This window comes from Pagrus pagrus, assembly GCF_965226575.1.
Source record: "Pagrus pagrus genome assembly, chromosome: 15".
In the NCBI taxonomy this organism is placed as follows: Eukaryota; Metazoa; Chordata; class Actinopteri; order Spariformes; family Sparidae; genus Pagrus; species Pagrus pagrus.
The window spans coordinates 19,118,922-19,133,118 of record NC_140199.1 but is presented as its reverse complement, the minus strand read 5'-3'; the positions used below and the strand labels follow the sequence as shown (position 1 = coordinate 19,133,118).

Below are 14,197 nucleotides of genomic sequence, written 5' to 3'. Positions count from 1 at the left end.
GTTTTCAGCTCCTCCGTCAAGGTTTCCAGAGACGTGTTATGCCACATGAGGTTCCCTGCAATGCCTAGCATTTCCTGTGCAAAGTGATGTTACACTGGCGATACATTAGATTTTAGGCTGAGATTGATTCTGTAGGAAAACTACTTTGACAAACAGCAGACAACAAAAACATCGCTGACCATACTAATTCAATACACAGCCATACAAATACACCAGACTGGCAAGAAAATCACATTGATTGAAAGTCAGTGAGTCACACTCTCAATCAGATCAGATCAAATCATATCAAATCCAGGCAAATCAGATCATACCCTCCATCTCCACAGTGGACTTCTCTGTGTCGTCGTTGTCTTCTGTCTTCGCGGCAGCAGGCTGCTCTTCGTCTGCTGCAGAAAGAAGGCAAAGATGTGATGTTTGTTACACTGCACAATCACAGGACGTCAGTGTCTTTGCAGACAGGTGATCGCACCCATGTGTCTGCATGTAGCCTGTAGCTAGAGCTGTCATGTCTTCAATCAGATCAGCTTTATTTATGTGTGTATGTGTTCGATGGTGTCCCCAGTGTGTGGACGCGCTGTGGCCTGCGAGGCTCCAGATAGAATATTCTATGTCCAATCTGTAATACTGCATACAAAGCGAGCCCCGATTCCTCCTCACTTAGTTCTGCTTATTCTGTGCTGGGAGACATTTGCATAGACTCAACACCAACAGAAAGAAATAAATAGTAACTTGACACTTGAGTGTGGAACAGCCTTATTGTGCATTTTTGGTGTTCCAATCTCCCAACCATGTAATTTTAGACTGCTGGTAAACCAAAAATGTAAACATCTATGTTTCCATTTTGTCATATTGTCAGCCATCTGGGTTTCGTGCATTGAATTGACTTATTCATATCGTACTGCTTCACTGCCGTGTGGACATATTGCTGCCTACGATGACAAAACACAATCACTATCAGGAAATCATGATCACCTCAACCTTTTATTCAAAATATTTGTGACTGACATCTCCTGTTCCTCAAAGTATTTGATGCAAAAGGATAAAACCCGACATATACATCCTCATATACCTACCTTTGTCTTCATCTTTATCTTTATCCTTATCTTTTTCTTTATCCTTATCCTTCTCTTTTTCTTTATCGTTGTCGACGCCTTTGTCCTCCTCTTTGTCGTTGTCCTCGTCCACACCCATCTCTTCTTCTGGGTCCTGGTTTGCATTCTCTTCGTCATCGTTTTCTTCATTTGGCTCCTCGTTTCCTGAAATTTCTTCCTGACATTCTGAACATTAAAATATAAAAAGAAGGATTAATTCAGGCACTAAGAGTAAAGCCTTCACATTAAATCCTATAACACATGGCAGAAAACTAGCCCATATGTCATTACTGCTGACAGAAATCTCTCAGAAACATTTTTACATCAACAGGTTTCTCCTCAGCAGTTTGAAAGGCATGGAGGCTGACAGGAAGGGAAGAGTCTCAGAAACTAAAAAAAGCTACTTACTTTAAGATGTATGAGCTAGTTTAAATGTAAAATTCTGAACAGCTGATTTACACTATTTGTTTTTAAAGTAATTTAGGCCATAAAGTCTGTCGCTCCTAGATTTCCAAAGTTGGCTAGGGTGAAGTTCCTAAAATTTAGAGGGAAAGGAGCAGTCTTACTGCAAAAATATGTACAGTATTAGTAGTTAAATCTGTGTGCAAAAGGACTAACACAAAGCAAAACAAGGAACAGAGTTTCTCACAGTAAATAAATGTGCTAATAAAGGTCTGTGCACAAAGGTTATATTTTACAAAGTAACCAAGCCCACACAATTGAACAACATATTGATCTGTGGTCTCTGGTTTTCACCTGCAAAACACACATACACAAACACACACACCCTCCACACATTTACAAGAATGATGCAACTGCTGCATTTTTGGCTGAATTAGCCTGCAGGTGTTGTTTTAAACTGTATAGCGTTGCACCTCCCAGCTCCTACCTCTCTGTTTGTGTCTCATGAGAAAGTAATTACACATCTCAGGTCTTGGATAGCATCCCAGGGCTGAATTTGCTATAACTCTCTCACAGAATATCTACAAAATTCATGTTCAGAGAGGCTCTATCTGTCAAATCTTTGTCAATGGGATGGGATTTGAATAAAACAAAAACAGAAGAGAGGCGAGGCGCTGCTCGCTGCCAGTATGCAAATGCAGAATCTTAATTATATACCAGCAGCACAGAGGATATTCGGAGAAAGAGAAATGGTTCTCTCTCAAAGTTAATGGTTGCCCCTTTGTAACACACACACACACACACACACACACACACACACACACACACACACACACACACACACACACACACACACACACACACACACACACACACACACAGTCAATTCACTTAAGGCTCTCGCTGTCAGCACAAAAAAAAACACATCACAGTCTAAGGGTCTCTTCATCCTTCCTGTACTGATGCATTTAGAGCTTTGTATACTCCTCATTCCTGGGCCGCTAACAAGACTGATCAGGTTAGATCTTTAATCAAACTGAGCTGAAGTGAAAACCAGAGCAATAAGCCGCATGTCACTCAGCTAGTACAATTCCCATCTCTACTGGAGATAAGAGTCAGATCAATGTGCGCTCTTTCCTGCACACTGACAACACCACGTAATCACACCCCGGTCCTTTCCGGAGCCTTGGCTTGTAACCGTACTGTACCTGGGTTTTGACTCGCCATCTCCACGTCTTCATTCCCCGCAGCATCTGGAAACAGAGGAGCAATTCAAAAGAGTGGAAAACATTTGAGTTCAGTGCTAGAGCCTGGAGTTGAAATGACTTGGCTTTCGATATCACCTCAAACAGCCTTTATATTCCATCTCTTTGTGTAGCTTTGTCTTTGTACTGCAGTGTGAGAGCAATGGAACCACAAAGACATGCATAAATTAAGTGACAAAAAAGAAGAGAAAAAGAATGTCACTTCTAAAGCCATACATAATTGAGGGATTTCTTTGTTCGAAGCGTCTGTGATAAGAGAACTTTTTTTTTATTAGAGTGGTGGCACACAGGATGGAAAGACCGAAGTAGAGCGAATAGAAAATTCAATTTTTGATGACAAATGACATCAAGAAGCACTAGAAGAGCCGAGGGGCTCAGAACATGTGTTAATGGTCCGTAGAGCTACATTACCATTGTCACCCTCTTCTTCATCACCTGTTTCCTCTTTACCTGGAAAGGGAGGCAAAGGAATCATCAGCCAAACGCATGCATGAATGGGAATAATGTCAGTCGTTCATTTTGCAAAACAAAGCTACCAGTCACACTAATGATCACAAACTGTTCATCTCTAGGCAAAAGATTCATCTTGTGAGAGCTGGCATCCCATTTTTAAACTTCCTGTCTACTCCTGTTCTTACATAAAGGCTTGATAAAGAGGTTTTCTGTCTTATGTTCCAGGCTATCGCTAATAACGTTTAAACATTTTCATATTTTGCTTGAAATGTAAAAGTTAATTTGTTAACTTTGCTAGCTTCTGACACAGTCTGCAGCCATGCTGACGTCTCTGTCAGGCTGTAATTTTGCACAGCGGTGCTTTGAGCTACAGTAAATGCTAACTTTAGCGTGGTAACATGCATACAATGATAATGCTAATGTGCTGATGTTATCAAGGAACATTGCAATGTTAACTATGTTAACCATCATAGTGAAGTGTGTTAGCATGCTAACGTCAGCTCATTTACATTGCACACAAAGTACTGCTCAGGTTGAAAGGAATATCATCCGTTTTGAAGTCAAATTAGTCATAAACCAAAGTACTGACAACTTAAAATTGTAGACAGCATTGATAATAAATAGCACATGAAACATGATTCAAAAGAATATCGAGTTTCATCATTTCAGAAAGGTCAATTATTGGACACATTACTGGAGGGAGGCTTCTGCTTTATACACATATCATAAGAGAATGACAGATCACATCGTAATGTATACAGACATTACTTCAACTTCGAATTTAGAGTCACGATAGCATCTGCCCAACTACAACCACCCACCTACTCCACAACACCGTAGCCACATTTTTGTAAGCACAAAAGATAGATTTTAGAAGTAACATAAAGCAACTTTTAAGCCCTGCATCTTATCTGTCACCCCCACCCTCCTTACCCCTTTTCTCAGTCTCACGCATTCTCTCTCTCTCTCTCTCACACACACACACACACACACACACGCAAACGAATGACATTTGGGACAAATTGAGTAAATGAAAGCCATGACACCAATAAGAGAACATGCTCTACAATAGCTATTGTGCAGCTTCTATAATTGCTTTTTTAACAAGCTGTAGAGAGAAACCATTTTTTCATATCTATGCAATTTTGCCCTGCACTCAGAACAATAAAAATGCCAGCCTCTATTAAATGGGGAAAAGGCCAGTTCTACCAATGCTGCATGTTTGTCTCGAGTGCCTCTGTCCATCACGCAGAATGCTGGTGACACACAGTAGATGGCAATCCTTTCCATTAATCATGACTGGCATTTTGAGATGGAGCCACAGACAGGGGGCTGAAAAGAATACTTCATTGGGAGAAGCAGGTTAAGATGAATCCTTCACTGGCCATGAGGTCATCCTGACCATTCTTCTGCGTTTAAAAATTATGCATGGCTGTTGTATCTGTCTAAAGTGATCCCAAACAACAATATATCAGATACGACAAAAGGCTGAATGTAATTTCCTCCCTGTTATTTGATCATTCGTATTTGGCTTATTGAATGGAACAGTATTCAATTTGTGATAAAGGATGCAAGGGGACAGTTTGTGGATAAACACACATACACACACACACACACAAACTAGACAACAAAAGATGCTATGTAGGGCAGATGTGATTTATAATGGCTCCGAGTGAAGTTCAATTAGAACAGTCTCTTCACAAAGTAGAAACCCATCGAGCACCTTCAGCTCACTCTTGTGCACCAAACAGCAGGTGGCAGCATTGTCACAGCTTTCCTACCCGACGCTCACTGTGCTAAACTGTCTCCACTGTGAATCGGGGTCTGACATACTTCACACAGAAGGGCTCCATCCAAAGTCCACACCTCGAGACTTTTAGCGCCAATACTCTCATGGATCCCACTCTCAGAAATATAGTAACTAAAAGGCCATTTTAGGCACTCGTCTGCACTCGTGTTGAATGAGCAACGCTGTGATGTTTTTTTTTACTGAATAAAATGTTAGTCTCACACATTTAAATGATTTATTCATGTCAACATCAGATGAACGGGTACAATATCACAAGGACATAAACAATTTAGATGCTGATATGCAACCTTTGCGGTGTGTCCTACTTGCACTTGAGATGTGAATAAGTTTCCTTGCACACACTCACACACACATCCATGTCTGTTATTGCTTCCATGAAAGCCAACTGGAGCAAAGGGAAAGATTAAAAAAAAGGAAGGAACATGAAGTATTCATGAGACATGTGTAAAGAAATAAAAGCTCCGAGATGACCAACAGCTATCAGTCTAAGTCCTTTTTGCGTGTGAAATGTGTGCGGGCAAGCAAAGTGTGTCTGTGAGGGTGCCACGGTGTTAAAGATGGCATCCCATGGGCAGGCTCACCGTCTGTCCACACGTCGTGTTATTAATCTGCATGTCTGTCCATGCTCTGTGCCATCTCTCACCGTCTCCCCCATTCTTCCTCGGGTCTTTCCCAGAAACCTCCAGCATGCCAGGCAAACAGACCCAGCCAGGCATTGATTTCTGGCTCAATGTTCACATTTTACTGTGCCCTGTGACATCCACTAATCTCACTAATACCGGTCTGATATCAAATAATAGACACTGTGGGGCTGCTTGCCAAGTCAGGTGTGCTCTAAAGAGGCTGCACTCCGCCCTGGACCTCTGTGCCAGCCATCGTCTCTGTGGCTCACCCACCCTCTCCCCCACTCAGTCTCTTTTTCTATAGCTCCCAGCATCTGCACGCTGTGCTTCTGTTTCATGTGGATTACATCACAACATAGCTCATCTCACACCACACACACATATATACATACACACGCAAAGTTAATCTGTGACCCGTCTTTTGCAAATACACTTCGGGGGTGATTTGTAGTCGAGGGAGGGATCGTGTGTTGGCTTCTTTTGAAGAGGAGTTGAAATACTGCTTATCAAATCTGAACAGCTCTCCTGCTGTGTTGATCTTCAAGTAAATAATTATAATTAGAACTTAATTTTTTATTATTTATTATTTACACAGCACTTTAACATAAAAAAAGTCGGATGAAAGTAGGACATTTAATAGAAATGTATGTGATATTAAGTGCTTGGAAAAGATCACAAGAAACAAAGTGATAAAAGCAATAAATTAACATTTAAATGACAGAATAGGATAAACTATTATAAACGCCAACATACAACATAATGTGAGATGTGCTTTGATGTTTTCTGATGTTCAGACGAAGATGTAGAAGCTGTGTGTACAGTTGGATGTTTGTATTCATTATCTGCTCTTTACGGTATTTTGCTCGTGCCATGACAAAACAACTGTACGTGCAGCAGTTCAGTGTGAGACAGAGCAGCCCTATAATTACCTCCAGTCCACTAACCACTGTATTAATCATGAAAAAACAGGGGAGAAAGCCTTAATGTTTTCTCTTCATCAGTGCTGTGGCTAAAAGCCCCTCGTGCCTGACCCATGGACAGGGGAGAGTGAATCCCCCAGAGGAGTGTGATGTGATGGATCACACTTGGGCATATTGACAGACACACTCCACCAACTCTGCTGCAGAGCGTCATTTATTCTAAAAAGAGCTCCACATATTGACTATACCAAATAGGTGACCTGCCTCGCTGGCTCTACAGACAAGATGGTGAAATATGGCGTGTTTTTGTTGAATGAAGATCTTACACATGTGTACAGAGGTGGTGTGAGACTTTCAAGCATCTCGTGATGTCTCACATAGCTGACAGTCACTTTTTTTCAGCTCACATTTCCTCCTCTTTGTGCTTTCTTGACATCCGAGTGTTACCTATGATTAATTCTTCCTATGTGCTACATCGAACCAGACCTAACCTTTGCAGTGCATGCCGTACAAAATCATTTCATTCCCTTCTTGCGAGGGAGGTTGTCTCAAGGACTGAGTGTTCCCATGCTAGAAAGCTGTGCCAAGGCCTTTTGTGAATGGATTAGTTACTATTAAGCTGCCGGGCCTGATAAATTAGGATTTATAAAGATTATTACAAAATACTTATGCCCTCCTAATGCTGGTGATTGAATTTGTGAATCATATTGAATTACTGCTGTGGATTACGGAAAGGTATGTTGAATAGGCGGAGAGAAATGACTCGCTGTGCTTTGTTTAACAACACAGAATGTATTGACGCCCTTGAAGTGTCTGCGCTATCTAGTCCAGTCTCACCCAATCAGCAGGAGGAACCGTTTCCCAAAAGAAAACAACCATGTCTGCTATCTTCAAAAATTCCCTGCAACCTTAAGGCTTGAAGACAAATGGATGGTGTACGATTTTAATTGCCTACTAACACCCTCCAGTGTAAGAATCTAATTATCTTTGGTCCATCGTATCGGAGACGCCTATAACTGTTTCAATATTACACATCCAAAGGGGCTGAAACTGCAGAATAGCCAGATAATGGCTTCTTAAACAAGTTTGCCTCCAAGAAAACATTCTTTTAAAAAAGACCAAGCTTCATCTCGTATTCATTTCCCCAAAGAGGAACTTGGCACCAGAGAGCAAGAGATTACTGACCAAGAACACACTCCATTACTTCCTACACACACAAAACAAATGATTTCGGAAACGAATATCAATGCACAACGTTTCCTTGACCAGTACTCTTACTTGGCATGTCCAAAAACATGCAGTCATCATTAATAAAATTAGAATAACAAATAAACCAGATGCATGCAAACACACACTCACACTCACACTCACACACACACACACACACACACACACACACACACACACACACTTGGAGGCATCAAGATTGATCTGAAAGATGTTATTTACACCCTTTCTAAGCCAAAATCTTTACTGTAGCTGCTAAGCTAAAAGTGGAAACAGCAACCCTCACCTCAGGGTGTAAATAGCGTCTTTTCAAATCAATTTGGGATCTTGGGGCTTTGAGAGACTTAAATTATGCTGGATGAGCTGTATGAAGCCATTTTTATCCTTTTTATTTCCCAAGGTTTTAAAACAAGTCCAGATCTACGGATCCTAAGTTGTTTAGGAGATTGCTTCAACACCTTTTAGCTGTAAAGCATCAGAAATGTTTCATGGACGACAACATTTCACCCGATTTTCCATTGGCACCAAGGCTGAGTAGATTTAGATTGAATTTTCATTTTGGGTGAACTCATCCTTCATCTTAAAACCCAGTCTTAACCTTCAAACAGTCCTTTGAGGCTGTGAGGACTGGCCAAAATCACAAGACGGGTTTGAAGCAAAACATTAGTCCCCACAAAGAAAGAAGAAAAAGCACACACATAGTAACAAATGGCCATACCTCTGTTGCTCTCTTCACTTTCTTCCTTGGTTGTGGATTTCACAGATGGAGGTGTGTTATCTACAAACAAACACAAATAAATGGTGATTTACAGACATCGGAGTGACACACATCGTTATCCCCCAACATCATCACGATGCGAAGGGTGTGACATGCTGTCAATTTGAACTGTCAGATGAGAGATGGTGTGGGTGAAGATGGTTTTTGGCAAGCCCATCGCAGCGTAGCAGTGATTATTCTAACTTTCCATTCTGTCTGACTGGCTGACCACGCTACAACAGCCTGTGGGAGCACTCAATGGCTCTTACACTGTTTTGTTTTATACCTGCCTGACAAAAAAAAAGGGACTCCTGTGGGAAAGCAGGGAAGAATGTGAGGCTTTGAGACCAACTCCAGAGCACAGGCTGGGACAAAAGCACCATTCCATGTGAGAATTGCAGTCATTCGAAGCTTTGAATAGGCTCCAGCCTGCACTGATTCAAACTCTGGCTGATGGAGCTGAATAAAAGGCCAGTCCTTGGCACCGTTACAGAGACCCATCAAACAGGGCCAAACTGGACCGGGGCAGAGCTGGCATGATGATACAACAGAGCTAGGAATTATCAGGGGTTATTTCAGTTGGCTTGATATGCTCTGCTGCTATGTTATTATACAGTATGCAGTGTAAAATAGCTGGTGAGGAACTTAACAGAAAACAACAGGCGCTAACAACAGGACGAACTCTCGAATGCACTTCCTCTCGGCCAAGTCTTTACGATTCAGCCATTACGTGCACATTGTTTCACTCTGGAATATCACATTTTTACAGTGCACTTATAAAACCGCCCTTTTATGTTCACCCAAAATGGAATCTCATTGAAAACACAGATGCGTGTAATTGGCAAATCATGGGGGTGACTTTGGGAGGAAAAACATTTTGATAGCACCCTGGGTTCTACATCTACGGTAATCTGAACACTTCCTTTGACAGACAGTAAAACTAACATTGTTCTCTGCTTAGTTGGTTGCACGTGCACTATGACGTCTTTGAGGGACACCGCAGTTAGACCTGGCAAGCTGCTCATAGTCGTAAAGAAACTTGCCATCATGTGCTTTCTAAGACCTACTGTTCCTTGGAGAAAACTGCTTGAGGCTGTACATTTTATCAAAGGTTTCATAAAAATGATTTTTTTTGTCTACCAAGGAGAAAAAAAGTAAGTGCTGCTAAACTACTGAATCTATTGTTCCTGCTATTCAAACAATATACACACTTACGTGAGGCTCTCTGTTCATGCTATTGCTTATTCAGGACATCAGTGCAAAGACAAATGTCAATAGTTTATCCTGATAAGCAGTATCTGGGAGTTTCAGGCTGCATGCCAAGATGGTGCTGTGATAAAAGCATTATGCGCTGACAGTTGTGTTTGTGCTATCGGGTGGTGCACGTTTTGGAGGGATGTCGCTCTGCTCTTCCTTTGTCACTCGCTTTAGGTGGTCTGAAGGCATTGTGCCCGTAAGCCGGATGAAGAGAATGGTGTTGGGAATTAGCTGTGGATATAAGCTCTTGTAATGTAATGTACCTGACACAAAGTATTTTTAACTGCGATGTGTCAGGCCCGGGATTCAACTTGTCACCAAATGAATAAACATTCAATTTCATCTGCTGCATAAAACCTGGCAAATCACTGTCACGAGCCGCAGCTACGCCACTCACTCATCCTGTGTGTGCTTTAATGGAGGTGTTAAGGTGAAAAGGCAACCATGAAATATTCTGTCACTCACCTCCCTTCAGTTGCTCCTCTGTAACCTCCATGTCATTGTCTGGCAGAGGGGGGAAAAGACAGCATGTCAAACCATGCTATTTCATAGTGCACGTTACAACGAGTCATCACAGCTTGTCTCCTTGATTGTAATGTTAGAGCACAGTATTTTGATGCCATACTGCTGTGTGCTCCGTCAACCAGTGGAACTAGAAGCTGCAGTATTACTTCAGAATGTGACTGAAATACTATCTACGTACCTATCTCATTCATACACCCAAAAGCAGGCCTTTGAAACCACCTCCTTCCAAACCAGCTGCCATGCTGCAATCCTACCAACAACCCTTCACAGCCTCCCTCAATTCCCCCACCAGACGGCCTTGGATCTAGCGAGTTATTACACCAAATGACTGCGTTTGTGGGTGAGTGTTTGAGGAAGGGGGAGTCACATTCATGAGACATTCTTTTTCAATTAAATCTATACTGGTAGGCTCAGCATAAATGACACAAAACCCCCCATTTCCTCAAATTACAAGGACTGCAGGCTCGGGTGGACTACTGCGCTTCAAAAAAAAGAACTCTTTGATTTTCCCTTTTTTTCTCTTAACTTCTATTGTGTGAGACAGACAAAGTGAGCTGGGGTTGTTTCTGGGTGGATGAGTTGAGTTGCACGCTGGGAGATGAGAAGGAGGCGCTGGATGCTGCTTCAGGAGGAACTGTAGAGTGAGAGGAGTCGTGGATGCCTGCTCAAAGCTCCCATCATACAAACACACATCACACTCACCATGCCTGAGAGAGTATATCTATCTATCTATCTATCTATCTATCTATCTATCTATCTATATATATGTATGTGCTTGAATGGATTAAGCAGTATGTTTGAGGGCACATGTATGACTTCACAGATATGTGTGGGTTTGGCTGAGCATGAGTCTGAGCAATGATTGCGCTGTGGTTAACAAGCAAAAGCAACCGTTGGCTTTTGATGAAAGGCTGTTGTCATCTGTTCTGTAGAAGTGCAACCATCAGAGCTCCCTGTGGATCCAGCGACAGACTTTTCTTTTGTATAACACTGAATCTAAGGGTACAGTGCATTAATCTAACCCTGCTTGGGGAAACAAAGGAAGGCCCACTGTTACAGTATAACAATAGTGCAAGAATGGAAACATGGCTCATCTCAGCTACTGCCACATGCTGTAACATTATTACCCCTGCTGAACACTGCTGTCAACACAGGAAATGTATGTGAACAGTAGTCTACAATAACAATACATGACACTTTTACCTCCTTCCAGGGGTAAAGAGAAGCCAATCGCACGGATAGAGTCACTTGAGAGATTCTTACTAGATGGCTTGCTTTATCTTTGGATGAACAAAACTGTTTTGATATGAAACTGACAAGAAAGACCTCTGAAACATCAACTGCTCCATAGTTTGACATTTGGGGAAATACGCTCATTCGCTTTCTTTGGGTTGGATGAAAGGATCGGTGCTGCTTTCATTTCTGTGCAGCAATATAAAACTAGAGCCAGGAGCTGGTTATTTTAGCCAGAGATGTTATAAGACGAGGGACAAACCACTGGAAGCATTATGAATACAAAAGTCTGTAACAGAGAGATGGAGATGGCAGTTGTATGACACCTGACCTGCTGTTTTATTACAGCTGAATCGGAAAACATATCAGACAACTCTGTAGTGTTTTCACACACAGTGCACAGTTGACAGCTGGTTTCACCTGATTTGGTGAGTCTGCAGTTAGATTTTTTTAAAAGGCATGAAAGAGGAGGTTATTATGCTAATGCACAGGATTACCAAGAAAGGTGAGGTTATTCAAACATCAGACATTAAACTCGCATTTGTTAAAGTGCTCTGGTGGGATTCCAGATTGAGCCATAAGAGAACTTGTTGTTGGAAACTCCAAAGTTACCAAACTTTTGAGCATTTTTTATTAGATCAGATTTTACTGTTGATTCTGCACATGCAGTTTTTTTAATGTCCCACCAACCATTCAGAGTGAGGTTATGGCTCTCCCTATTCAATTAGATAGGGGCATGGTGTTGTTCGCCTAAAATAACTGCCAAGTGGCACGACGTGCCTCAGAGGTCTTTGGTTTGCTTAGCATTAAGACTGTAAGCAGTGACGGAAACAGCTAACTTGGCTCTGTCCAAAGGTTAAGAAAAACAGCCTTCCAGTAGCTCGAGAGCTCACCAAATAATATGTTATATGATGTGGCTTCTCAAATAGTTGCCTTGCAAGACATACTGTAGTGCAGCACATAACAACCAGTAAAACTACATCTTGTTCTGATACTTCTGTTTATGAATAGATTAAGGAAAACAAATAAAACTTGGACAGGACCATGTTTTAAGACGTCATGTGAAGCTAAGCTAACCAACTCCCGGCCACAGCTTCAGACGTGAGAGTAGTATTGATCCTCTCATCTAACTCTTTGTAGGACATATCAATCTTTTCATCAAATTCTTCAAGAAAGTGGAATAACTATTCTTTAAAGTTAAAGTATATTTCTTTCTCACATGTTGGAATAGGTCACCCTTATATGTGGAATGATTAGGTTGAAGACACGGCTGGATATAAAGATTTAAACTGAATTGTATCACAGCCAAGCCAGTTATAAACCTCTACATGACCAAAAACTACTCATGTCTGGCCAGTACTGTACATGTTGATAAGCAGGTAGTCAGCATATATATTTCCATGTTTTCTACATGAACATTTTCACATATGATGAGCTAAACCGAATCCTCATATCTGCCAAAGCTGACAAAGAAACTCTAAGCCACTGTGCTTTCTGGAAATCACATCACTGACACACCACGGTCTCCTCATTTCCCACGCCTCGAGGGATCGCCTTGTGAAACCAACACAGACTTAATTTTCACCCCTCACAGGGTTCCTGCAGCCCTTCATCTCCTCTGTCCACACATTACATATGTGTGATAGAAGCGTATGCATCCCGCAGCTCAGCTCTACATCTCCCAAAGCAGGGGTGCTTTGAGGAGATGCTGCTGTTATGGACATTTGGGTGGTAGGTGTGTGGGGTTGTGTGGTTTGGAGTATTGAGTGTATTAAGAGCCATGTAAATAAATGTCAATTGGAAAGTCACTCAAACAGTTTGGAGAGAATGCAGCGGCCCCTGCAGATCTGTGGGCTGTGTTAATATTGTCAGCACTGTGGCTGATTGAGGAGAAGAAGAGATGGAGCCCAGCTTGTGGGCAGCCACCCGGATCATATTAGTGGCGGAGTGTACCCAGAATCAATTTCAACATGCTTTTACTCTCTATAACCACAGCTGCCTGACTGCTTCCATGCGCGCAAATAATACGTGCCACGGCAAGCATGTGGTCAATCATGATCTATGAACCAATCTGAATACTTAATAGAATCATGTTGGGTGATTAATTACATCGATTAATCTCTGTATGTTAATCAATTAATAGTTATACTTCCTTAAGATTGTATTTTTCTGAAAATACAACCATGATCGTTTCTGTTCGCTGAGTGTGTTCCTTCAAACAATGCAAACACCGCTGTTAACCAGATCGCGAGACTGTCACAGATCCTTTGAGATGTGTACTGTTTAAAGTAATGAATAGGTCATTATATCACTGGTTATGAGCTCAGTTGGGGAGGTGCGTAATGGATGGTGAATGGTACTACAGAGGCAATAGCTTTACGTGTAGCTGCAGTGTGTATTAGCTTGTTTGTCTATTTGCATATTTCAGTATTTGAGAGGCCTCCTTTACAAAACATATGACTCTAAACAACTGAAGTGCTCCTTGAGCTGGCGCTACATACAAAGACCTTTGTCTGTTTGTTAGAACTCCTCGATCATTACTCATCAAACAGAAGCTCTTCTGGCGCGTCTGTTTGAACACCAGGCACATACCACTGCAAAGACAATCTGCAGTCATTTGTTCTAATGTTTCAC

At 41.7% G+C, this 14,197-nt stretch overlaps 1 protein-coding gene across 3 annotated transcripts in view; it reads right to left on the bottom strand.

The window, feature by feature from the left end:
* The window catches only part of macrod2 (mono-ADP ribosylhydrolase 2), a 427,221-nt gene that overhangs the window by 18,828 nt on the left and 394,196 nt on the right, over window positions 1-14,197 (bottom strand). For all 3 annotated transcript variants that reach the window (XM_084376185.1, XM_084376184.1, XM_084376183.1), the window contains exons 10-15: window positions 10,271-10,309; window positions 8,510-8,569; window positions 3,170-3,208; window positions 2,702-2,746; window positions 1,074-1,277; window positions 312-386 (exon numbers count right to left, since the gene is read on the bottom strand). In XM_084376185.1, coding sequence (XP_084232311.1) covers window positions 312-386; window positions 1,074-1,277; window positions 2,702-2,746; window positions 3,170-3,208; window positions 8,510-8,569; window positions 10,271-10,309 — 462 coding nt within the window. The remainder of the gene's footprint in view (window positions 1-311; window positions 387-1,073; window positions 1,278-2,701; window positions 2,747-3,169; window positions 3,209-8,509; window positions 8,570-10,270; window positions 10,310-14,197) is intronic.